The 26,998-nt window shown below is 42.5% G+C and overlaps 1 protein-coding gene across 1 annotated transcript in view; it reads left to right on the forward strand.

Annotated features, from left to right (window-relative positions):
• Window positions 1-26,998, forward strand: part of snx29 (sorting nexin 29) — a 151,284-nt gene that overhangs the window by 115,046 nt on the left and 9,240 nt on the right. Inside the window, exons 19-20 of the mRNA XM_079577454.1 lie at window positions 7,013-7,153; window positions 20,522-20,661. Of these exons, the coding sequence (XP_079433580.1) occupies window positions 7,013-7,153; window positions 20,522-20,661 (281 nt within the window). The remainder of the gene's footprint in view (window positions 1-7,012; window positions 7,154-20,521; window positions 20,662-26,998) is intronic.

The raw sequence follows: 26,998 nt of genomic DNA on the forward strand, positions 1-26,998 counted from the left end.
GTAGAGCAGTAAAAGTTATCGCTAACCGGCAAAAACAACAAACTGCTATTGGCAACTAGCCTAGGTGTGACACTGTTTATTGTCCCGCTGAAACACGATAAAGGGGTTCCGCCTTGACATTAATGTCAATTAAAGTCTGTTAAAGGGACCATACGGAGTTTAAGAATGTAGAAAAATATGTATTTTCCTCCCCTACATGTTACAACAATGCCCTAATGTGTAGAATGAGTCCAGACCTGTTCACCACAACTGCCTCTAAAATCCTGCACTGTCACTCATAAAGGTGTTCATTTGGGTCAGAATTGCCGTCATGCACAAGCTTAATATAGAAGCTGCAGTTATGCGTATGACCCGAGGTGGCAGTAGTGAGTATAAAATGACCAACTTGCATCTTGCCCCCTTTAATGCCTGAGCAACCTTCCACTGTGTGAGTTTGTAAGACACAGTCAGATTAAGCTTGGGAAGAAGAAACATGTTTCATTGCAAAAATATGTCAAGAAGATCCAGTTGGTTTGAATGATTGGAACTATATGTGAAATGAAAAAAAGCATGGGAGATACGTACTAAACTGCTGTGAAGATTGAAAACCCCAAGTCTGCCAACATCTGGAAAGAAGAAGGGAGAAAAAAAAACACATTACCAAAAAAGTTTTGACATCTCTTGTATGTACGCAACACAAATCCCAGTCATTTTACCAAAATCACAGCCCGTCCAAGAAAAGACGCCTGCCATTTTGTGCCTGAGCGCCGCAGTCGCACACAGCCTGCCCCCGCTGTGTGGAGCAGCACAGGTCTCTGTACGAGGCCCTCCCGCCGAGCTGAAAATGGCTTCTGCTCACAGTTTTTCTCTTACCATTACCCTGGAGAGAGTATCAACAGGCCAAAAGGATCCAGACACCCTCACCATTTGCATTTGGAGCCAATTTTCAACCATTCATGAGCACGCCGCTATTTCGAGCTTGTTGGAATACCTTCAGGCTAAAGATCAGGCTAAATGTCAAGCAGAGAAAAAGGTGTAATTACGGCTTCCTGTCAGAGATTTTTCTTTCTGAAGTTATTTCACACCATGCTATGTTTTTTTTTTCTCCCTCCTCTCTTTTTTCTCTAGGTAGCTACCGTGCTGACACTGTTTCCTCGGATAGGGCGTTAACAATGGCTTTCTTTGAGCACCGCTTTGAAACTTCACAGGACTTTTTTTTTCTCCCCCCCCCGCCATTCTACTTATGGAAACTTTAAATCATGCATTGCCGTAGACGCTCCGCCAAAGACGCGTGCATGCTAAGGTGTCGCTAATGGGGGAAGCGAATAAATAAATGAAGGCAGTGTCCATAAAGGAGAGGGGCAGCCAAAGCTTTTATTATTTTCCGTGACCCGCGGACTGTCAGCGGGCATTGATTGCGGGAATAAATTGTCTCGCGGTGGAAAAACAGACACAATCCCCTTTTTATTGGACCTTGTTGTTCTTCTTTAGCGTCCCTGTCCAATATAGTCAATTTCTAAATGTCACTACTGATCTATACAGCTTTAGCCACACGGAGAAGCTTTTTGTCATATTGGATTGCATGTAAAGAACAGTGTGTTCTCCAATTGCAAAGGTCGGACATCTTTATTCGTTTTTGTTTTCGTGAAGCCTGGTTCAACTGATGTTCTTTGACTAATATTTAGTTATGGCAGGCCACGGACGGTGTTTTACCCATCTTTCAACACCACGGGAGCTAGTGAATACATTGAATGGCATGAAAGGAAACAAAAATGAATTACTTCAGTGCGGTTCTCACACTTTTCACATTAACCACAACCTCATCAAATATTTGACCTTCCAAGTACCACCAGGCCTAGACCAAGATCAAATGAGGTTTCAAAAGGCTCTAAAATAGATTTAAATTGGACTTTATTATGTCTAAACTGACACTAAGGCCACACCGAAGCACTTAAGGCTGTCTCCTTTACATAATGGCTCCTGGTGCCTCAAAGAATCGATTTTGAAATGCTTCTGATGGTTCTCTTGTGTTGAAGGTCCTGAGTGTGTATGTGACATCTTAACCCAGCATGAGCGTCACTGGTCTGATGCTAGGTCCCGGTGTACGGACTAAACATGGTGAAACTGCGTTCAACACAACAACTATAACTAGTTTCTACTAACCCTTGTATATCGATATCGAGTCGTTCTTGAAATGTACCGTAATTTCCAGACTATAAGCCGCTACTGTTTTTTCCCCCACAGCTTGAGCTTTGCACTTTGAAGATCTGTACATGGAGGTGCTCTATGAATAAAGTGGAGTTGATTGACTGGTTGCACTCACAGATTGTGCTCATTCACAATATTCACGGTCCAAGCGTCTGAGAGGGTCCTCAATACATCAGTATAATACGTTTAATCAAACACAACCTGTATTTTTCTGCTTTCAGATGTCATTCCCGTGTTTTCTATAGGGCTTGTGACTCATTCATGACTGACTGCATTTACTGGTGAATGACGACAGCGTCTCATCAAAGTGGCACTTGAAATCCTATTAGCCTCATTCATGTTATAAATAATCAATAACTGAGAGACAAAAATCCCGGAGAAATCACATGCGATTCACATATTTCCCCTCAGTCTGTTTTCTGTAACTTTACAATTCTATCTGTAGCTTATAGACACTAAATAATACAGCACATTACATATTGATTGGGTCCATAGATGTTCTGCACAGTAAATATTTCTAATCACATCGTTGCAAAACCAACTTTATCTTTCTTTTCGCCACATTACACCAGATTATTTCACAACATAGAAGATAACTTAATTCTCGCAGTTTTGAGGAATTACTTTCTTTTGCTGCCGAATCTCCCCAATCTGTATGTCCTTCATTTTGTCGTGGACAGAAGAAGAGAAGAGAAAGAGCCCACAATCCATTACCAGACTCGTTCGGAGCAGTTCTGCGCTCAGAGTGTGAGAAGAAAAAGACTTGGGTGCAACCATCGACCTCTGAGATATTTACATTGTTGCCAATTTGATCAAATCGCTCAATTGAGAATTCCCTTTCATGCCTAGACCGAGGAGCCTTTGATGGACATTTTGAGACGATGACTACTTTCTGTGCTCACAGGCTTTTGATTTGCACTTTGATGAACAAACTGTGCTATGTTTCTTCCCAACATTTCTGCTGCCCCTGTACTCCGAAAACAGTGCAACTACTACAGCAACAATAAAACCGCTCAGATTTTTTCAATGAGTTCCCTCTGAACCGGGATTGCAGACCATATGAAAACTTAACACCCCAAATTCTCCATAATAATTGCCTATTTCGTCATCAGTATGGAGCGGGTAGCCACGCGCAGGAGCTAATGCGTTACCATAAATAATTGTGCCGAGTGGATTAATCTCGTCAGCCTAATACCGCCGTTTGCAAGGAGGTTTTTGATGTGGGGAAATGACTGATCCCACCGCGCTGATAGCATCTCCAGACATTTAATGGTCTCATACAAAACAAACATTGTATTTGAATTATTTTACTCGATTTAGTTTGCATAGAATGTCACCCGTGTTAATGAAAAAGTTAGCGCCGTGAGGCAATTTGCATCTGCGTATGAGAAAAACCGGCACAGAAGTGTTTGATGCATAAAGGCTTTTCTTATCATGACCGTGTTCAGCAGTGCGTTGGAGTTGAACATATAGAAGATGTAAGCTCAGACCTGAATCGTCGTCGTGGAACCTATGGAATAAATAATCAGATGTCCCGCTGTGGAGATAAGGGTAGCATGTGCTTGTGCAACTACTTTCCCCCACAAAATCATCAAATGCTATTTTTAGATGTATATTGAGGGGTATTCAAGCAGTGACCCTCGTCTGTTCTGAGTTTCTCTTGCTGGAGTGGCATATAGGTTAAAAGTGTGGGGGCTAAATTTGACCCTTGCGGAACTCCACTTAAAACACGCTGCATTACACATCCATTGTACTGCGCATGATTTGTTACAACATCTACATTTGCGGAGCTTCTAGTGCACAAGCTCAGAAACATTGGAAAAGAACAACTGAATGTTTTCGGAAAGTATAAGTTTTACTTTGTACTTCTTGTGTTGTGCGTTTAGTGGCGCCTCAAGATCAACAGACTAACTCAGATTCAGATTTAAGGAGAGACACATTTACCAATATAAGTTAAAACTTTTGTTGTATATTACTGAAATAAATATAAGAAAAATGTATTGCCATTTTCTTTACCTTATTTATCCTTAAAAATTGCCAAATTTGCCTTATATTTGTGGTGGAAAGATCTGGGATTATTGAACTTATTTTGGGGGGTTCAGTACGTCAGCCTATGGAATTAGCTAGCTACAAATCCCTATGAAAAAATACTTCAGAATATTGTTAAAGGGACTATACAGAGTTTAAAAATGTTAAAATGATGTATTTTCCTCCCTCTACATGTTCCACCATGTCCTAATGTGAAGAATGAGCTCAGACCTGTTCACCACAACTGCCTCTAAAATCCTGCACTGTCACTCAAAAAGGTGTTAATTCGGGTCTGAAGTGCTGTAGTGAGTAGTAGTGAGTATAAAATTACCAACTGGCATATAGCCCTTTTAAGTACAAGACTGATAAAAATTGTTGTTAAATACTGTCGCCACAATGTGTGAAAAAACCCAACCTTTCACGTTATTTCTTCATGAATCTATGGAAAAACACATAATATGCAATAAAAGAACACCGTCTTGTGGAGATGGGCCAATTTCTTAGTTCCGTGTGAAAGTCAGCAGGAAAACAAAACATCACAAAAATAGATCCACGAGATGCTAATCGAATGACAGCGAGTTTGGAGTCAGTTTCCGCGCGTTGGCCTTCGCTCCCGGTTCACGCTTGTCCAGATTAGTGGATCAAGTCTCTCAGATCGCGAAGTGTGAGCAGCCGTAACACAGGTTGGGGATTGTGCTAACTTGCAGAAAATTGAGCCGAGCCGGTGTAGGTCAGACAGAAAGTGCACCGATGACGGGTCCATTAGTCTCCTCGTCTGCCCCAACCTGTCAACCGGCGCTGTCACTCAACTCCGGGTTTTCCACCATTCAGTCAAGCAACACTGCCAGGGAGAAGTCACAATAGGTATCCGCACCACTGCACTATAGCCAAAAAGTCAAATACAAAAGTTTTGCTATAGCATGAATGCATTCCTGCTAATTGGCATTTTGTGTATATTGAAGCTGTATACAGACTAATTGGTGGACTTTGTATTATCTTGGAAAGTATTTTGATAAGTTTGCAGCTGTCTCGACCAGACCGCCGCGGCTAAAAAATCAGAAGAATGGGACATTTGGGGGAAAGCTAACAAAGCCACAGCTGTCAGTCTTCTGTTAATGGCTGTCTAAAATGTCACTTTCCTCGTTTCGGGCCATATGTCATTGTTATGGTAACCTAGACCGCAGGGAGGCTCGGCGCTGACAAAAGATCGGCGGTTTCAAAAGGATGCACTGAGGGTGGAATAAAGTTTACTTTGTTGATATAATTACACAACACAGTACATTATAGGTGATACTAGCAGTTAGCATTTTGTGTTTGCTAATGACGTTTTTTTTTCTTATTTCAAGTTAGCCATGTCTCACTGAAATGAACAAATATTACACGTAACAGAACGTGGCAGAGAAATTGCAGCTGTTGGACATTGAACTTCACAGGATGTAAATACTTCACCAGTGACAAGAGACGTCTGTGTTTATAGATTAATGTATTTTGCCTTGAAGCTAAAGGCTAATGTTTATCTGATGTTAAAATATCAAATCTATATGTTAAAAATGGTTTGGTTTTTTGTTGTAGTAAAATAGGTCACTCAATTTGACTTTATTGAGCATTTCTCTTTGTTTTTAAATCGTATTTGACTTCGTATTTACATAAAAAATGTGGACAGGAAGTAGTCGTCAAACGACACTGGCCCACAGGAAGTTAGCCAAAAACATTACGTACACAGAGTTTATTCACAGTAAAGAAGAATGTATTTACAAAGGCATTTATCACCAACAAAGCACACATAATGCAGTGAATACTTGCATTTTATTCTACTTATTAGGAGGAGTATTCTGCAGTGTGGTTTTATATGCTGCGTGTGGACGTCTTCGTTTACATTTTGGAAAATGTGCAACATGTGGAAAGTCTTTAAACAGCCAGGGGAGAATAATCCCACTCTTGGCCATGAAGCTTCCCTGTATTAGTGGCGATGAAATTGTCCTGAATTTCTGGCGATGCCCTCTGGTCAGGCTTGCTCCAGTGGTCCAGCTCGGCCCAGCGGCCCAGTGCTCTGGTCAGCTCGCTCCCAGTGTTAACCCTAGTGCTTCTACGATAACAGCTTTTGTGTTCACTCAACTCTGCCTGACCCTCCAACTCCACAGAGAGGCTTTGACTGGCACCACTTGGCTTCAATGGCTTTTATGTACTCTCAAATAATCTTTCCGGCGCTTCTTTAGCTGTTCTCTACCCCATCTTGGCCACCTTTGTTAATTTCAAACCCAAACTGTACCTTCATATGCCTGAATATATGCCGTTTGCCATTCAAAAAGTGGAATATGAAAAGCCATCAGTCTTTTTTTTTGGGGGGGGGGGGGATACGGGGCGGCTCTATCTTTCTCTTCTCGGTAATAGGCTCATCTTTCCTCCGCGGCCCGCTCTCCATATCTTTCATGAGGCTGAATAAAGCGGCTAATGGTCCATGGAAATAGTGGCACCAAAGACACATCTCCAGACGCAGACGTTCTCCTCTCTTCTGGGTTCGGTCTCTGTAAGTGAAAATAGCTGGACTGGTTGGGCATTCAAATGACAAACAGGTAGATTACGGACTCTTAAACGGTTTCAAAGAACGACTCTGAAGGGAGTATTACGGGTCTTACGGTACGACTACAGGGACTGCATATCAACTACTTTGGTGACTTTTCTGACAAGTTTTCATAGTCAAATGTAGCAAAACAGCTCTTCTTGATGAGTTCCTTTTACTTATCGTTAACCTTTCATTGTGTCAACGGCTAATAATGCGCAATCTGTTCATTTCTAGGTTTACATCCGGATCCTGGACAACGAGTGGAACGTCTACAGACGCTACACCGAGTTCAGAGAGCTCCACAATCTCCTCCGGCAGCAGTTTCCCCAAGTGGACGCCTTCAATTTCCCTCCGAAGAAAGCCCTAGGGAACAAGGTGAGTCCACTGTGCCGCCATAAACCCCGTCAGACGCAGCGAACCGCACCCTCTTTTGAGCCCATAAAGGTAATAGAATTTGATACCAGTCGTTGTGATAGGACATTTTCTCGTAAAGGTTTATGCGCAGCCGTAAAAAAGATGACAGTGAGCTGTTTTATTAGCAGCTGGCTGTTAAAATGTCACGTTCTCACCGCAAAATTACAGTCCACTCCCATTCACGGGCTTTATTGCCTTTCTTATTAAAACAGGGATCTTGATATTTCAGGGATTGACATTAACACTATACCGTACTGCCTTTTCAAATACTATTAAACCACTAATTCAAAAGTCGATCATTTCTCAAGATTTTGTTTCCCCACGGATGATTGCAGCAATAGTAGAAATAGTAGATCAAAAAAACAAATGCACACTTGCGTTTAACCACTGCCCCACTTGCATCCCCGACTATTTTGCACATCAGCGATTCTGCAGACGCACAACCTCGCTAACAACCTCTTCATTCAATCCTCCTCGGACCTTTGGGACATAATTTGGTCCTGACCTGGATTCTGCAGCAGGAAGTTCCCCTCCTTTCCCCCTGCCTTTGCTTTAAAGGGCTCATCATATGCTAAACTACTATTTCCTCTTTCAGATTCAATAAGACGACCCTTTTCTTAAACCGAATCTTAACTCGAGACTCAGCTGTTGAAAACAATGACTTTTCACGCAGAATTTTGTGATTTTTTTGCTGGATTTCTCCCTTACAAACCTTCCCTTTATGATGCTTATTTGATCACATTTTGTCACTAGCGAGGCAGAGATATACAGGAAGTACCTACAACCACGCATATTCATTCACAAATATTGGCATTATTTGTATCCTTATGTACTGTGAAAGGTTTTGCTGCATTCCAAGTATGATCTTTGCCTTTCTGGGAGACAGCTGCTGCTAAGAGGGGAGAGATGTACACGGGTATGCGCCGACGTTGCAAAACTTTTAACTTTTTTATGCAGCAGCATCTCCACTTTAGTAGCTCCTACAGACTCCAAACTTTCCAGTCTTGGACTGTACAATACTTTGAAGTTTTTTTCAGATGGAGTTTTTAATATCAAATTCCCAGTCTGATTTATTGAGCTTTGAACCCATAAAAACAAGGTGAAATTTGAATTTTTACAGATTACTGAAAATATATGCATTTTGGCCATTTTTCTGGATAGTATGTCTACTTTCTATATGAAAATATTAGGGCTGAGACAAAATATCGGATCGGATTTGGATCGCAATACTTACCTTTTTATCATCACCCCTTTGTTTTCCAGTAACAGTTACACAGCACTTTGTTTCATTTGTGTTCCTGCCCTTTTCAATCTTCAATCAATATCAAATGGCGTTTGGTTTATAAACTTTGGACACATGACTTTTTACACATTTTAAGATATAAACATGTTACTTAACATAATTGCTTACTATATCGCAGTATGTATCGGATCGGCTCTTGAGTATCGTGATACGTATCGGATCGACTAAAGTGTATCGCCCCAGCCCAAGCAATTATCTTTATTTTTTATATTCCTATCAGCTTTCTATTTCCTTATTCACCTGCAGTGTCTCGCCTCAACCAGACACAGGGATGGTGCACACTGTTTCTACGGCAACACAGAAAGCCTCTATTTAGGTGCAAACAAATGTTTAGAAAAAGCTTTATATTTGTTTTCTGCTAAACAAATGAAGTCTTTGCCCATGCTTTGCAAATGCGTCACAAATGCACAGCAGACCCTGGCTGAAACGGCTGTCGCTGGTTTGCTTCAGGGTTACTGAAGTTCACACAGACTGAGAGAGAGTGCGAAGGCCGTCGATGCCCTGGAAGGCTCCTTTTAAAGCCTGTTACACCGCGGTTTTGTGCGAATGATTGGCCCGCGTGTCTCTGGGAAGCAGAAAATAAGCCGTGGTTTTTGTTTCATGCTGTGTGCATTTAAAACAGGAGCCTCTACAGTCGCTGCTTTCACCTCAAGAAACAAGAGCGCCGAATGTGAAGGGTTTGACATGACTAGACTGTCTTTGGAGGTCTTGGTTCCGTTGTTTTGTAAATTTGAGATTGATTTTTAAGATTGTTGTCAGAATTTGGGCCAGCAGAATTGACTTGTCAATCCCACTGCTGCCTGCAGAGAGCGCTCCAGGCCAAATCAAATATTATCTTTCTCCGCTCTCCATTTCTGGACGCTTTAAACCCCTTTTTTTTTTTAACTTCTGAACAGAACTTTGCCGCAGATGGAGTGGCTTAGCATCTCTAAAACATATGGCAGCCTATATGTTTTTCCCCCAGTGCACACAGATCTATTTTGGACACATTTCTTGAGTGTAAGTGGAGTGATCGTGAGGCCTGCTGTGCTCTCTGTCTCTGGTATTTCAATCAGCGCCAGGTTTATTTGTTTGTTTGTTTGTTTGGGGCTCTGCGGGAGCTGTGTGAAGCGTCTGCAGCACTCAGAGACCTCTCTGCTCCGGTGAAGTGCGGGGCAAATAGCGACAGGAATTGCAGCCAGATTAGCATTGCATTCACTAAAACAAATACGTAAAGGAACACAGGCTTAGATATGCCCTCGTGTTGCTTTTCTCGATGGATATGTTGGCGTCAGGCCTCTTCAAGTTAGATATTTGTGTTATTGTTGTTACTTTCATAAGAAAAATAAATTGATAAATATGATAGGGGCCAAAGACATTCACTCAAGCTACAAGACGATGGTGAAGCCAGTTTTGCTTATGCATATGCCATAAATTTGAGGCTGAAACTTGAACCTATTAATAATTTCATATTGTATAGTAGATAAGATTTAAAAACGTAATCATGTAAAGTTGACTTTTTTTAAGCTCAATGTTGTTCCCTCATCAAAAACATATATAGAATTGTGTTTGAGCCATTTGAGCCATGATAATAATTGAAAGTTCTATGTCTCGAATTTGCCATTTTCTGTGGGGTTCCCCAGGGGTCAATCCTGGGACCTCTCTTATTCAGTCTATACATGTTTCCACTGGGTCAGCTATTACACAGCAATAGTGTGTCCTTCCACAACTATGCAGATGAAACTCATATCTATGTGACGGCAGGTGAACATGGGGCTGTAGATGCACTCTGTCACTGTTACTGCAGTTTGTGGATGCAAAAGTATAGAGTGAATGAATAATGCAATGTTAAGCGTCTTTGACTGTCCAGAAAACCGATGCATTATTATTGTTATTATTATTATAAAAGAAGTTTCTCCTGCTAAACGGAGACAAAACCAAAATCATTGTCTTTGGCCCACATCAGTCACCTCAAGTCTCTCCCTCTTAAACCAAAAGTAATCATGGACTCAGGCTTGAACTTAAACAGCCACATCAAAGCAGTAACCTCACCAGCTTTTTCAAAGTGCCGTGGCGCTCCTCCAATTCCCCCCGAACTCCTTCCGTGACTCTACTTAACCATTAAGCACTATTCTTTCCTCTCACCATCACCTGATACTAGCACCCATATCAAGCAATAAACTGAGATATGATAACTGGAAAATAGAATGAACTTGGAGTCTTTTAAATCAATATAGATGAATATTTTCTATCCAACAAAATGTAAGATAGTGATTAAGATGTTTATAGAATTACTGAATATCTGCTTTGCTTTAAAACAAATGTAGTATGTTTTTTTTTACCCAGACAATTGCTCTCACCCCACATCTGTGTCATTAGCCTCTGTCAGTATAATCACTCTTTGTCTAATTTTCTCATCTCTGCAGCTTTCTGACTTTCCAGAGCCTGGTCCACCTTTTGTCCCCGTCACTCCTGACACTTTAATCACTGACTTGGGCAGATCTCACTTTGACACGCGCAGAAACCCGGGCCCATTATGCAGCGCTAACGGCAAGGAATTCTAATGTTAGCTGTGCGCTTACTGCTGATCCTGCTTGGGTCACTATAGCAGATTGAAAGCGTTGAGAAGCCAGACGTTTTGATTGGCCTGATCAGATGCCTGCATGCCTTAATTAATATGGTATCAACATTCAGTGACGGAAAGAAAATGTGTTGTCACGGTTAGGGTTGGGCGATGTCCCTTTAATTGGCCGTAGACGATGTTTACAGTGAACCATCGTGATGATATCATCCATTTCTCATTATAAGCATTTTTTTTAAAGACATTTACATAGCCTATATATATGCTGCATATTACTATTTATGTTAGGAAAATGTGAGATTGCAGGATAAATGGATCTAAACTAAACATGATCTGAACAGAGTCACGGAACACGACTTTTGCAACAGAAATGTGTTAAAACTCGTACGTAAAAGTCTTTGAGGAGAACGTCGTCTGCTCCTCAATACCAAGGCTCTTATCACACTAATACAAATGTAAATCGGAGCTTATTATTTGCATTTGCTAAATTGTAACGAAATGTTTAAGAAACAGTGGGTGAACGGGACAATATGTACACGTTTGCGTCGTAGCTTATGTTTTTGAAGCCTCTCCACGCGCCACCCGGTCCGTGAGCTCGTAGCCTTGTACCTCCTGCACCGCGCATTTCCCTCCTCTCTCTCTCGGTCCTGAGAATAATCCAAACCCATGCGCGCTCAGCTAGCTCCGATGTGAGAGCCATCTCGTCATTTTAAAACGGTTTAAGTTTCTGTACGAAGCAAAGCAAAGCAAAACCACGCGCTGTTAAACTCTGAGCTGCAGAGAAAGAGAGAGAGAGAGAGCACTGCACGTCACAAATAGAGCAGCGCTGCGTCTTTACTTAAATAATATGGCTTCTGGCAGGTACTGAAACTAGCGTGCATATTATTTATATTCATGATTTAATTTACAGTGCAATCCCTGCAAAGTTTGTAGGTTTACAAGGCCTACAGAAGACCAGTGCGTATTTCTGACAGGGGGGCGTGGCATCACGATGGTGGCTCTCCACGATGATATCGTCCATCGGCACAACCCTAGTCACGGTACAGGTTTAGCTCTCATGAAACACTTTCAATATGTGGCAAAATAGGAAAGACTTTTGTGCTCATATGGTAGAGCTGTCTTTCTCAAACTCTTCACACCTAGCGCCACCTCATAACATTTTTGACCTTCCAAGTATGAAACCGTAGATCAAGATCACATTAGGACTTAACTGGTTCTAGCACTTTAAAGTAATTCATTTGGGAAAAATTCTATTAATGTCCTTGGACGTGTCATCGCTGACGAAAAAAGGCTTTTACACAGGCACAGTTTGATCACCCCCACAAGCCAGAGAATACACTCATCCAAAGTCTGTCATGTGACTCAGGCCCAGACCTCGCTGAAAAAAACCTGTTGATCCTTTGTGCGAGCTCCCTCACGCCTGCGTTACTTCACCACTAGATGGCGCCGGTGTCATCGGGCCTGTATGGTAAACACTGTTCATTAGCATTTACTTCATTTCAAGAAGTGTCTTTCTGTGTCAAAGGGCAGTGAACAGTGTGGCGTCCTGACAGTGGCACCACCAAATGACTCTGTGTGTGTCCATCAGCTCTTCCTAATGGGCTAATGGGCCGCGCTGTGCTCCCGGGCCGAGGCTGTCCAGCTGTGCGTTCTGGCTCTCGTCGCGGTTTACTCATAGATCTATCACTGGCCTCTGACCGGTACTAACAAGCTGATTTGTAAGGGCTCGGACCAGCGGGTCGGATAACTGTTTGGCGCTGTCAGGATGATGAGAAGAGGGCCCACAGTGCAGCTGTCAGCGGCGCTCATAGATGCGCTTTATACGGCTGTGACGGCCACTGTCCACCAGTGCTTTGTTCTTCTTATCACGAGCCAGGGTCTTCCATCTGGGGCTGTCCCATTTTGGAAAATTGTCGGATGGCGAATTTTCTGACAAGTATTGCGTTTGTGATCGATTTGTTTGATAGACAAAAGGGACTCTTTTAAACACGTCTAGTCCTGTTAATAAATGAGCTTAGATCTGGTGATACATGGAGAGCAGATTTGTAGGCCCAGTGGTTAGGTCTATGGCTTCATTCAAGAATGTCCTAGGTTTGATTCCGGGCTGAGTGGAACTTGGTTGTCCTCTCCATGGTAGGTTTAGGGTCCCTTCAGTAGGACGTCACCTAAAGGAGACATATATTGCGAAATCAACTTTTTCAAACTTTAAACCTTGTTATAACGTTCTTCCCTTGTCAAAAACATACCTGGAGTAGTATAAACTCATTCACGCAGCTTTGAGTAATTCTCAGATAATCCTGTTTAATCTGGCTGTTTCTTCTTGTACTGTTTCAGCACTTTGATTTGTACTTCCTGAGTAGTATTGTGTTTTTTGATTTGTTTTATAACACAAATCTGTCGTCCACATTTTTAAAGTCAATGATCCTTTGTTTTGGTTCTGAGCCATTATGCGCTCAGAGGTTTTATCACATGTCATTCGCACAGTTGCCTGAAGGGGGAGCCCCAGGCAAAGTCTTCACCAGCTCTTGCACCATTATTTCATTGTTACCATCTTTATTAGATTATTGGAGATCATAAATATCAATGCTAAACCCAATGCCGACTTTAAATGAAGTTTGAATCAATAGATATATAAATATTATTAGACGAGCCTTGACAAACCGGTGCAGGTCTATATCCAACATTTGTTGCACTTGGACTTTTCGCTAACCCTCCACTACAAATCACTGCAGAAAGCACCAGTCCCACACAGCGGCAGCTCCCCCGCAGCCCTCGCCCTCCGCGCACATGCAAGAGCGAGCCGAGGCTGCTCCTGATTAATTCATCACCAGCTCCAAAGTGAATTATTAACCACTTTTAGCATGTTGTATTCACCTATTATGCAATATACATGTTTGGGGCTTTTAATTATGACAGGGGAGACTTTGCGGAGGTGCGGGGCTGTGATGTTTTATGCATATCGGCGAGGTGTGCGGGGAGCACGCGCCTGGCCGGTGTGGGTTGGCTCTGTGCAAAATGTTGACCTCGTTTTGTTGCCAACGCTGTCCACTCTGATCGAACACAAGAGCACTCCAGGCTCACGTGTGACTTTTTTTTTCATCGCAGCAGTCGCTGTAATTGCCAAAGATTTTAGAGTTTAAAAACACATGGAGAAGCTACTGGATATTTTTTTCATAGAAGCTTTTTGTGCTTTATTTTTGCTTTTCTTTGTCCTTCATGCGCACCTTCCATTGACTGTTAACTGCTTAGTCGTGCTAATTCTCCTGCGCGGTAAAAATGGAGCGTTTAAACTGACAGCGGGAGATTTTTAATTGCGTTTGAGGAAAGTCTTTAATCACTGCGTTTATTGTAATAAGAAAGCACTGTATTACCAGCTGCAACTGTGATTGTCTCTGCTGTAAACATGAAGCGATGGCAGAACCCAAGCACGACTCCAAAGCGTTGATTTTTACAAGCGAATATTGGATTTTTACCATAGGGGGCAGATTATTTTTTTTACTTAAAGCCACACTGCGGAACATTCCAAGTTTTATGTTGCTACATCTCCAGAGCAACTAAACCTTGAGTACTTTTAGTGATTCTTTTACAAGGATAAAGTTAGCTGTGTGTTTTGTTCCATTATGGGGTATCCAAATCTCAAAGCCTATTGACAGGAGAGCTTGCAGCCTATATGTCAGTGTGATGCCTCATTTGAAAGCAAAGACCTTCTAGTTTTTAAAGATCTGTGTGAGTAGAACACAACTAGCATCACATTTGCAATTCCTAACCCCAATCAAATCCCTAACCCGAGACCCCTGACCAGGGGGGACGGCTTGTAACAGGTTAAAGACCTTATTATGAACACTCCCGAAAAGTAGGTGGTGCTGTGACGATGTCCCGTCAATGCTACTGACTCACCACAAGGGCGAATGTTTGTCCCTGTTGTGTTTAAACTGATTTGTGTTATTTTTCACAGCTACTTTTGCTGTTATTGGAGTAATGCGCTAATGGTCAGCCAAACATCAACAATACTAGCCTCATCAGTCTCAGCCACTTCTAGTTTCTGTTCATTCGCAAATGCAGAAGACTGCCTCTCAAATCAAGTATATTTGTTCATATTTATTTGTGCGTGGGTAAGCCTCCATCTTTGTGGACGTAAAGTACGTTTCTCTGATTGGTTAATCCGTCTGTCAGTTACAGAGATAATGCCAAGCCCCACACATCTTCTTATTGAATATATAAAGCGTGCTGTCTGTTGGCGAGGCTTTGACAATACTGTTTTTGTATTTTGTCTGAATTAAGCATTCAGAAGTGGAGTTAATGTATGTAATAAATAAGCAGGTAGTCAAATATGCATCGATGTGGCTGTCTGTAGTCAAACATTTACTGTATTTTATTAGATTTATTGTCTGAATATATCGACTATATGTTTTTTAAAGTGTCTTGGTTGCAACCAGCTTTTGATTCTTGTTTTTTTTTTTTTTATTCCTGAAAACTCCTCAAACAGTCCAATATGCGACTTACTATCCTCCACTCTTCCATGGAGTGCCCCCCCTCCTGGCCCTATCTGTACCCTCTGAGCGCTGACATTTAGCCACGGTCGGCAGCAGCGTGTCGCGTACAGGCGCCTTATCCGCGTCCGTGCGAGCGCGCCGCCACGCCTGTAAACAGCTGTGGCAGATAAGAATGTATATACTTCAGAAAGGCCTTATCTACTGCGCCTGACATTTTCAGCGCGGGGTGAGACCTACAGAGGAAGCCCCCGGCTCGCCACATGGCTTACAGGGGGCGAATACAGTGCATGCATGTGCAGCACAACGGGCACATGTACGAAAGATATCAAAGGCCACTAGAAGATTACAATGGGTTCAGGAAGTGTTCATATTCCACTCTTACGCTTTGTTGTTACGCTGACGTCTGAAGAAAATGTCCAAATTACTTGAAAGTCTGCGCGCCCTCTGCTGGCAGCAATAGGAATGACACATGATACATTAAGCTTTCACTTTCAGATAACGGATTGCCATCAGATTTACGGTGCCACGAAGAGCCCACTTTGAGCGCAGATCTAAAAAAGTTTTGTTTTCCATCTATGGCTCAGCAAAATCTAGAAAATACAAATAGAAATTCTTCAGCAGTAAACAAAGAAATGACAAAACTGGTTGTGAGGAGGACATGGCTCAAAACTGCTTAAGAATAAAGTCAAAGCCCAGTTTTGTGCTCAATATAAGTTCTTCATGAAGCCGTGGATTTGCTAGCATGCCATTAGATGAAAGTGAAAGCTAGTACCATGAAATAATATAATAAAAGCAGTTATAGGAGGAGAATGAAGTTTTCCGATGCCCCTCCCGCATGCCTGTACACACCTTTATTTCCACGCCTCATTGCGAGTGATGGATTGAGGCGGCTCCCCTGTTGTCACATTGGAGGATATACCCGGCCTCTCTGAAGTACCTGGATGTTGGCCAGGACACACCGACTTGTCCTATTACCTCAGCACCATCAGTATTAGCTCGGGGGAGCGGCGGGTGCCTCGCCGTGTGTTTTCTCCGCATGACGATGGATGTGTCACTGTGTCCATTAGACTTATTACTGCCCGGGACATGAGCGCAGACAGCCGGGGTGTTCCCTATGGAGCAGGACGTGCTGTGAAACTCATGCTGGCACCCGCTGCCTAATCTGACACATCACATTAACCCCCGAAGAGCCGGGACCTTTTACCCAGCATGCATCTGGAGAGCAACAGTAGTACTTATAGGCATGTCACTAAGGATTGGAATGACAGTGAAACGCTTTATCTGCCTTTTTGAACCATTGTCTTAACGAAAACGTCTGAGGAGAGGGATGTGGTGTCAGGCAATATTAATACGACATTATTTTGAAAGTTGAATTATGTTATTCAATTATTTATGTAAATTATAAACCAAATAACACAATTTTCCTTCCCAGTGTCTGCGTACACTGGTGTATGAATGAGAGATAATGGGTGAGTGGTTCCTTGCTGTAAAGTGCTTTGAGTGCCTAATCGAAAGGCACTATAAGATGAAACCATTTACCATTTATATGTATGAACATCATTTTAGCCTTGTGTCGGATTTAAGCTTCACTTTTTATTATCATTTTTGTTTCAGTGTAAGTTCTGACCTCCAAGGGTAACCTGATTGGAACATAATGTAAGTTTTGTTGACAGTTGTATCCACATTGTATTCGCAATAAGGAAATCACAAGCATAACAGGAAGTGTTTCTACTTTTGATGTGTATTTTAAGTGTATTTGAGCAATTTACATTCAGTTTTTTCTTTCAAAATTTACAAGTATACAATTGTGGATAGGCTGAGTAGGCTGTAAGAGTAAAGCTTGTATGTGCCTACCCCATATTCAATTCAATACACATTTACATAACATAATAAATTACATGACAAAATCCTTTTATGCACGACTGTAGAAAATCATGTACAGATTTTCTTTTCACATGCACAACCTAATTGACAGCTGCATAATATCCATAATTTAGTGTGTAGGAATATCTGAATATCTGTAAGTTACTATATAATGATGTATCATAATCATACACTGTCTGAACTAAAAAAAAAAAGTTGCCTTAAATAAAAGGTCACACGCTCTAATATTTGATCCAGTGTTGCACACATTTTTCAATAAGATCTTTTATATTGATGATGGGAGAGTGTGAACTCTGCGCAATGCCTTCTCCAGCACATCCCAAAGACTCTCAATGGGGTTAAGATCTGGACTCTGTGGCGGCCAATCCATGTCTGAAAATGACGTGCTCCCTGAACCACTCTTTTACAATGTGATAAATCCTGGCATTGTCATCTTGGAACATGCTCGCGCCATCAGGGAAGAAGAAATTCATTGATGAAACTATACCCGGTCATTCAGGATTGTTCAGTGAGTCAGTCCGCTTTGTTCGGGGCCATAGTGTTGCTGAACCAGACCGACTGCAGCCGCCCCAGATCAGAACAATTAGTCAAATCCAGGTGGCAACTATTTTTTTTTGTTCGGGCAGTGTATAATTTTAGCTGCTGTACCCAATGTAATCCGTTCTGGAGCAGCGACAGAGGAGGAAAGGTGAATTAAACTGTTATCCAGTTGAAATTCACTTGCAGACAAAGATATGGGCTTTAAACCTAGAATTGAAAGTAAGAGTCAAAAAATCTGTGTTCGTTCTCCCTTTGAGTCTTCCGTGATTACATGGATTTCCTTGGTGGCCCTGGTATTACATGATCCTTTTCACATTTTTGATGCAGACATAAGATACTGTATAGAAGATATATGAGTTTTATGGTAATGCGATTGAAATGACTTATTTTTCCCCACAGGGCAATTAGAAAAGGCATGTAGAACACGCCACACAATCTGCAGATGGAGAGAAAAAGTGCCTGTACATGCCAAATAGCACGCGGGATTAAAGCGTGTCCTGAGGCACAGCATTGTACTGTGTAAGGGCTGAAAGTTCATTCAAGAAAAAATAAATAAATAAAAAATAATGCAGGTGAATAGCAAGAGAAAAGAGTATTTAGTGATATCAAGCTGAAACTTTGGTAGCTGGTTTTATTTTGTTCAATCAATCAATCAAAGTTTATTTCTAGAGCACTTTACATCAACACATGGCAAAGTGCTTTACATAAAAACAACAAAAAAAGAGAAAACATCAGCATTAAACGACGTCAAATATCAAAACAAGACCAAATAGAGCAGCACCACAGCAGGTGTTATGAAAGGCATGATCGTCCCACGGCCTGGACCAGGACCTGGGCACATCCAAAACCGTCTGTGAGGTGGATGGACAGAAGCTCGGACAGATATGGGCGAGCATGTCCCTGAAGAGCTTTAAAAACGAATGCCAGCATTTTAAATTCAATTCGAAAACGGACCGGGATGCCAGTGGAGGGAGGAGAGGATTGGAGTGATATGGGCAGCTGCGATTTGCACCAACTGAAGGCGATGTAGTGAGGACTGTGTGATCGATGAGGGTTTGACCTTGTCTCGACTTAAAGCTGATTTAAGGACAATTGTTCATGTAGCAAATATATTTTCATTGCCTATGACTACAGCTAAAGCTTGCCAAGTCACTGTAGTTTTCAGCTTGATTTCCTCATGTGTCTGTCGACGGCCTCAATGGCTATTCTCTGCACTAATTCATTAGAGGGTCGTATTTAGTGTGTCCTCAGAGCGCTCTATCCAAAGCAGCAGACTAAAGTACAGCGGTTATTAGGGAGCGCGGCTAATTTGATCCTGTTTATTTCAGGAGAAGGTCGATGACCGGAGAGCGCGCCGAGGGACGAAATGGTGCAAAGTTTTTGGATCTAGGAGCTAATAAAACTAAACTGGGAGAATTTGTTTATGACTCATGGTCTATGCACACAGCAGCCGGTCAAATTTCAACCACTCTCATACACAGAGTAACGTGGGGACATGGATATTGTCAGAAAAATGGACACAGGTGACTTCTGAGAAAAATGTGAACATGGCGGGAAAAAAAAAGAGGAACTGTCTTCACTATAATTATTTTTTAAATGTAGATGTGATGCCTGCTTGTGACGACATTTGAAGCCTTGAATGTGGCACAGTTCATTTGATGACTTTGAAAGCTTTTTAGAGTGTCTGGTGTGTGGGAGTGAGATTCAAACTCACAACCTTTAGATTCCAGGCGACACGTCTTAAAACTGCTCTATGAACTGAGCTACAGACACCTCAATGAATCTGAGCAGAATGAATGCAGTAACTCCTGACAGAGTTGGAGTGTGCTTCTGTAGTCCAGCGTCATGAGGTAATTAAAAGACTCTCCCTTGCCGTGCGATCGTGGGTTCGACTCTGGCCTGAGTGGTTCTTCCGAGGGTTACGGTACCTTTGAGACAATAACTAACAAAAAAAAAGCCCCAAAACCTCCACGCACACATTTACTTCTCTAAAGATTCAACATCATCTTCTGGCTTCGGTCCCAGAGGGTCTTTCTCACCGAACCTACCCAAAGTTAGAACTCAATGAGAACTAAGTATCAAGTTCTGGATGACTCACATATCCATAAATTCGAGCCTAATTCCCCTTTTTTGCCCCTCAGAATTGTGCTGCCCTAGAAGGTTTACTCCACATATATGCCTGAGAATCCGACACTTGTGAGCGCTCTAACGAACACTTCATTAAGATGGTTTCCTATCAGCAGTGCTCACCTGCCCTTGACGCTGCACATACTGTATGTGTAAGCATATGTGCCCAGAGCCTTGGCCTCATATCTGCACCTGTCAATCAAAAGCAGGACCAGCCAGAGCCCAGCACTGTCTCACTTCAGGCAACACCATCAGTGTGTCTACAGGCAAGACACTTTCCCCATTTCGCTGTGTGGATGTGTGTGTGTGTGTGTGATTGAGAGGTGGTCAAACACAATACAGAATGTGATCATCATTGCTACTTAACCCCTAAGCACTCCTGCAGCCTCACAAATGTCCCCCCACCATGTGCCTGTGCGCAGGACGCCAAGTTCGTGGAGGAGCGCAGGAAGCAGCTCCAGTGTTACCTGCGGATGGTGATGAACAAACTGGTGCAGACTCTCCCGGAGTTCAGCGCGCAGCCCACCAAAGAGACGCTACTGTCCCTGCTGCCCTTCTGCCAGTGAGTACAGCTGCACACACAGGGACTTTTGTCACAACGTAAAATCATACCTGTGTTTTGTTCCATTGCTGCGTGTCCCTTCTCTTAAAGGTGCATTGTGTAACTTTTTATGCGGAAGAAAAAGTTTACATTTGTGTGTGTTTGACCGTGTAGTGACCCAGCGACTGTGTGAGTATGAGTTTTTTTCCATCACAGTGGTCTCCAGGACGCTCCAGGATCAATCGTTTTGTAGGTTTTCTGGTGAGAGGGTCCGTCAGCAGTGAAACCCTTCCAAACAATTGATCCTGAAGCGTCCTAGAGACCACTGTGATGGAAAGTACTCACACTCATACAGCCGCTGGGTCCCTACAAGGTCAAATACACACAAATATAAACTTCTTTTTCCACATAAAAAGTTGCATAATGCACCTTTAAGACTCAAAATGTTTGACGTCATGAGGTTCTGCTCCACAGCTCATTTTGATCGCCTCCATTTCAAACCATATCTTGCCAAAACCTGTGAGATGTATCCGTCTTTTCCTCATCTTGACTGACACCGGTTCGAAATGCTACTTCATCATTAATGCATACTTTTTCCCCCCACGAATCCAAGCGATCGCACTCTTTCCGTACCACTTTACAGAAATGTTTTTTTCGCAAGCCGCTCCAGACGTCGCACTTCCAGGTTACAAACAGGGAGCTTTAATGTCAGGGAAAATGCCAAATCCCTTGTAAACAAACAAGTGTACATCCCGCTACACTCTCCCTCGCACTCCCTCCAACCTGCTGTCGGAGAACGCGACCCCGTACTCTTGCATGTCACACGGCGATGTCACATCCTCCTTAGTCATCAGAGAAACACATAACAACATGCCGGGCCGTTCTGTGGCTCTCGATATGCACGTGTGTGGGGTGTGTGGGGGATGACATTTGGAAAGGCAGTTATCAAACTTCCTCCATCTCCATCTGCTGACCAACCCAACTGTCATGTAGTCATCGGCCGGCTATAGGAACGCACACGTCATTCGGTGCGACAACGGCGGTGATGTGCATATATATATAGACAAACTATGTGATTGGGGAGAGAAACAGATTTGAAAATGTGTGCGTGTTCTCAGAATGTACAGTTAATGACTTGACCAGTGTTGTAATTTGCTCCTGCCCTGTCATTGTCGTCGTGGATGGCGGATGACTTATTAGTTATTTCGATGGTTTTCTATTTGGGGTATGGCGCTCCTCACCGCACTCATTACGCAGCCGCGAGTCTGTAATATTCAACATTGTCTCATCGGAGTCGGCTGTCCCCGGTCCACCTCGTCACTGTCCGTGCAGAGAGGCTGCCGAGAGGTGATTAAAGGCTGCTCTAGTTTCACAGGGAGAGAGGGAGGGGAGTCTGATCCGCCAGGTCCCAGGACTGTAATGAGGAATCCAACACATGCACAGCAGGCAGAGGGGGTGTGGAGGCCGAGGCAGAAAAGATGATTAGTTTAAGTAAGGTTATGTAAATGCAGCATAGGGCAATAGAAACCCGCTGACACATGAAAAACAAAAACCCCCAGGAATCACGCTCACCATTATCATCTTCCCTTTTTGCAGAGGGAGATTATGTAACATGCTCTCAAACGACTTACTCCAAATATTGAGGACACAAACATTAGTTTCATTTATGGACATGTCATACCGCGTTCGGAAGTTCAACCAGTTTTTTTTTGGTTCAAGCAATTACAATATTCACATCATTCAACTGAACTGAAAAAAAAAAAAAACACTTCACAGTGCAAACTGCCCCTCAGTTATACATACATGCAAAGAAATCTAAATATACACATATACTGTATTTATGTTATTTTAGACATACAGACCCACACAAACAAATTCCATGGTCTTTTAAAAGAGAACTTTGCAGCCTGTTTTGCTGGTTGCAATTTCGTCATGTGTTTCTTAGCTGCACCTGACCACACCAAGGGGCAGTAGTACAATGAGACAAGGCCAATGACTGAAACACCACAACTCTAGATGCATGAATGAGCAGCACCTTGTAGTACATGCCATATTTACCCACAGTGTCAGTGTGCTTATCCCAAGATGAAAGTTCATTGAAAGTAACTCCAAGGAGTTATACCTCATGAACCTGCTTTATTTGCATGTCTTTTAATACAATATTAAGTGGATCGCTCGTCCGTTTTCTCAAATGTGTATTTTAACTCTCTTGCAGCGATGACTCCACTTCAGTAGTCTCACAAATGGAGGCTGCACTAGCACGGATTTGGACTTGGAGACGGGCTATTCTGTTTTCTGATTGGGATTGAGAACCAAAACAAATAGTAACACAGAGTAATGGGAAGAAAAATAAAGAAGTGTGTCTAGCAAAAAAAATAGGCAGGTGTGAGCTAAGTTTGCTGCCATAATATTGTGTTAGATAATTTATTATATCATAATCACGACATTTCTTTTTCAGGTCGTAGTTTAAATTCTTGGCGACATTTTTGACTTAACAGAACTAGCAGATCATTTTGAAATAATCCAGGCCTCTCGGTGACGATTCACTTTCTTCAATTCCTGTTTCACTCATTTAGCTTTACAGTACTGCGAGCGCAGCTTTGTTCCCGTAGACTGGCGAGGTCCGCTGAGGAGACGGATGAAGTGGGGGTGAGCGCTTGGGAGATGAGACTTTTAGCTGCGCCTCCGAAAGCCCGTTTGGCTGCGGGGACCTTTATCTGCTAAAGTAGGCCAGCTAACTCTGAATCATCACTTTGAGCTATCCACTTCCCCGGCCTCCGAGACGCCGGGTAGCTCTTGTCATCTCGCCTAAATATCAGCGGAAAAGTTCTGTCAGTCAAAAATCTCCCGCTCCTTTGCCCCTCTTCTCTCGCAATTAGTCCGATTTGACAGAAGCGAGCGGCGGAAACGAGAGGGTTTGGACTGATTTGATTGAACTAGATACATGAAGAGGTAGCTTTGATCATTATAAAGAGTGGGGAAAGTGCTTCTTTCGTCCACTTTGGCCTTTTCTTCTTCTACTGCTGATTTAGTGTAGCTGTCCTGGACACCTTTGCGTTGGTATTTCACGTTTATAACTTATATTAATGTATTGTAAAGTCATTTAGCCAGCTGTGTTAGAATGATAACAGTACTGCTCATGGTTTGAGTTCAACTCCCTACAGCAACAGTCTTTACCTGGGTGATTTTTTTCTACTGTAAAACTGCTCCAATAATTATTTATTGAATAATGTTGCTGAATAGATTGAATCCAAAAGAGTTCTCAACATTTTTAAAGCCTGTAAACCATCAGGAGAGCTTTTCTTCTCATTCATCATGACTCGGGCTGGGTTTAATTACTCGATTCGAATAAATTTTCCTTTGAATAGGCCGATATTGATTCAAAAAACACTAACAATAACTTTGGAACTAAAAGAGAAAAGAGATTTACTTTTTGCACCACGTTGGGCCCAAAAAAGTTAGTTAAAAATCTTCCAAACAAAGATTTACTGGTTGATTTCCAACAATCTTGCCATAGACAGCTTCAGTCTGATGTCTGTAGTGGCAGCCATGTCGTTTACTGTCAAAGGCCAACCTGACTGAATATTCAGATTTTTACTTATGTAAATATTTATATTCTCATTGATTTACCAAGTTAGAATTAGTTTCTACTATTTGCAGCATTAGTTCTTCTGAGAATGTCTGCATAATGTCCTTAACTGAATCGAAAATAAGTCAAACTCAATCATGAATCGAATACAAGCGATCGCGATGTCGTCACATCCGGGGGCCGTTTTAAACAAATGATAAGAGTCCTATGATCAGCAAACAGTGTTCATAAACTGGGCATTGCTTCTCTTGCGCTGTAACAGATCGATCATTTTATAAAACCATGTTAGAGGCCTGGATGCATCAGCTGTTGCCAACCATTCACCAAAACATGCGGCGAAAATTGCGGAAATAAACAATAAGAACGATCGCTCATATCGGGCCCTTGTGAAGAGAATGAAATCAATTTGGTAAATCCAAATCGATACCCTGCTTTAATCATGACGCCATTGCTTTGTTAGCACGCCCTTGGGTCAAAATGGAGGCTTGTATTTTTTTTTTTTTGCGTGTTACATGTACCTGTGCTGCCAGCTGAGGGCGCTCCAACCAAACATACAGTTCAGGCCAAAAGTTTCATTCATTTTTCCTTTCATTTCAAAACTGTTCCTATGGTAGGTTCTCACCAAAGCCGTTCATTTATGAGTGAACAAATACGGAATTGTGTTTTAAACCAAAAAAAACGTTTCTTCCAAATCGCCGCCTGTCGCTTTGATTAGTGCTTTACACTTTTAACATTTGGTCGGTGAGCTTCACGATGTCGTTACAGAAATGGTTTGGACTTTTCAAACATGTGGAAAACTATCTCAGAAGACGACCTCATGAAGCTCATGGAGAAAATGCCAAAAATTAAGGGTGGCAATTTCGAAGAATTTAGAATATAAAACATATTTGGAGTTGTTTCACCTGTTTGTGTTTCCTTCATAATCCCATGTGTTCATTCATAGTTTAACGCCTTCAATGAGAACTGTAGTGTGTAAGAAAAGCCAAGACATAAAAAGTGTGTCCAGACTTTTGGCCTGTACTGCATAAATGATCACCAAGTAAGTGCCAGAAGCCACAATTTACACATGATTCATCCACTTTAAGAGCAGCGTTAATGCCTGAAGAATTCTAGCTTCCGTCTCATTGAGCTTTATGCTGACTGCAGTGTCGCGTTCACACTCCGTCATCACCAGACTCTGACTAAACTTTGGGTTCTCGCCTCCGTGACCTACTGCTGGTCACCAGGCAGGCGCTCCCTGCATCAGCTGCGCTTTGTGATTTGAATCGTGAGAATGACTTTGTCCAAGTAGTTGTTTACCAGCCACTTCCTGGTCTGTGACTTGATGAACTCAGCTAAAGCCTGTGGGAATTCGAATGCGTCCCTCAGAGGCTTCCGTAGTTTGTAGTTTGTAGTGTGTACTCAGCATTATGATTCGATGCTTTGTTTCTCTGAATGGTTTGGAAAAGACTCGAACAGAACCAGGACCATTAACTAAAGTTTCAGATTTCAAACAAGGCACAAAATGGGCAAAAGAAGGATGGTTTGTCTACTTTACAATGGAATGGAAGTACCTCCGTTGGGAGAGATTTTTGCTCGATCTTCAAAGGATTTAGGTTAAGTCTGGGATACCTCATTTTCTCTCTTGTAGGGGAGTAAAATTCTATATTGTAAATGCAACAATCTGTGGGGGAAAAAAGACCGCCTGCCACCAAATATATCAACTTTTTCATCCCTCGCTAATGTGGAAGTAAAGATCGCAAATCTATTCTTGATTTTCCTACCAACTAAACGGCTGTTTCCAAACTGATTAAGATTAAGTGTTTGATTTGTGGCTTAGACCGGCTCCATTATTTGTTATTTAATCAATTTTGAGCTGTCGTTTCTGCCCTTGTCGCTGTAATTACACTCTTTCACATTAATATTCAGGGCAAGTTATTGTGAGGCGAAGTCGATATTGTGTCCAAATCGCGGACATGCTCGCTGTAAAAGCCAGTGGCAAGAAAATCTATAATCCTAATTAATTTAGTACATTTTGCCCCTTTGCCCAGTGTGATATGAATAACTGAGGCGGCCGCAGATTCAGCTCCTTACGCTGACTTCCATTTACTCAGTTGCCAGGGAACACTCGATTGCGGTCGTGATAGCGTTGGGATTGGAGCGATAGGGAGATGGGAGTAAGTGGCACGACAAAAACTACACGGGGAATGAAGAGTTCATGGAAGCCATTTTGTCGCCGAGCACTTTGGCCGAGGCAAATAAAACTGCAGCTGTGATGTGTTTGAAGACAAGAGCGGCCCCCAGGTCAAGATTCATGTGTGTATTCACCTTATTCCGCCCCGCCCACTTTTGCCACTTTTTGCGTTGTCTCGGCACTTCCGTTGTCCAGACTTCCGGTCGAGCGCGAAGCCCATTCATTTTAACGCAGAACGAGGGAAAATATTCTCCGCTCAAATCAGATTTTTTTTACTCGATTGATTTGTGTAAAATGGCCAATGTTGCACCGTTTCTCACCGCGGCCTGAAAACGGCTTTGTTTTCGTGTAGTGACTGATTTGGGACTCCTCCAGTCCCATGTTAACGCATAGGAGAAAAGGGGCGGGCACAATTCATGGCGGCGCCCACACGAGCCTCCGGAATAAGGTGAATAGAAACGGAAAAGTCTCTGCACCTGGTCAACAGTTAGGTACATCAACAAAAGCCATTTTCCACTGGCAGACGCTACACCAGTGCCCAGTGCGGCACGGTAGCACATCGGTTATTGCTCGTGCCTCACAGCTGGAAGGTCTCG

This window comes from Gobius niger, assembly GCF_951799975.1.
Source record: "Gobius niger genome assembly, chromosome: 19".
Classification (NCBI taxonomy): domain Eukaryota; kingdom Metazoa; phylum Chordata; class Actinopteri; order Gobiiformes; family Gobiidae; genus Gobius; species Gobius niger.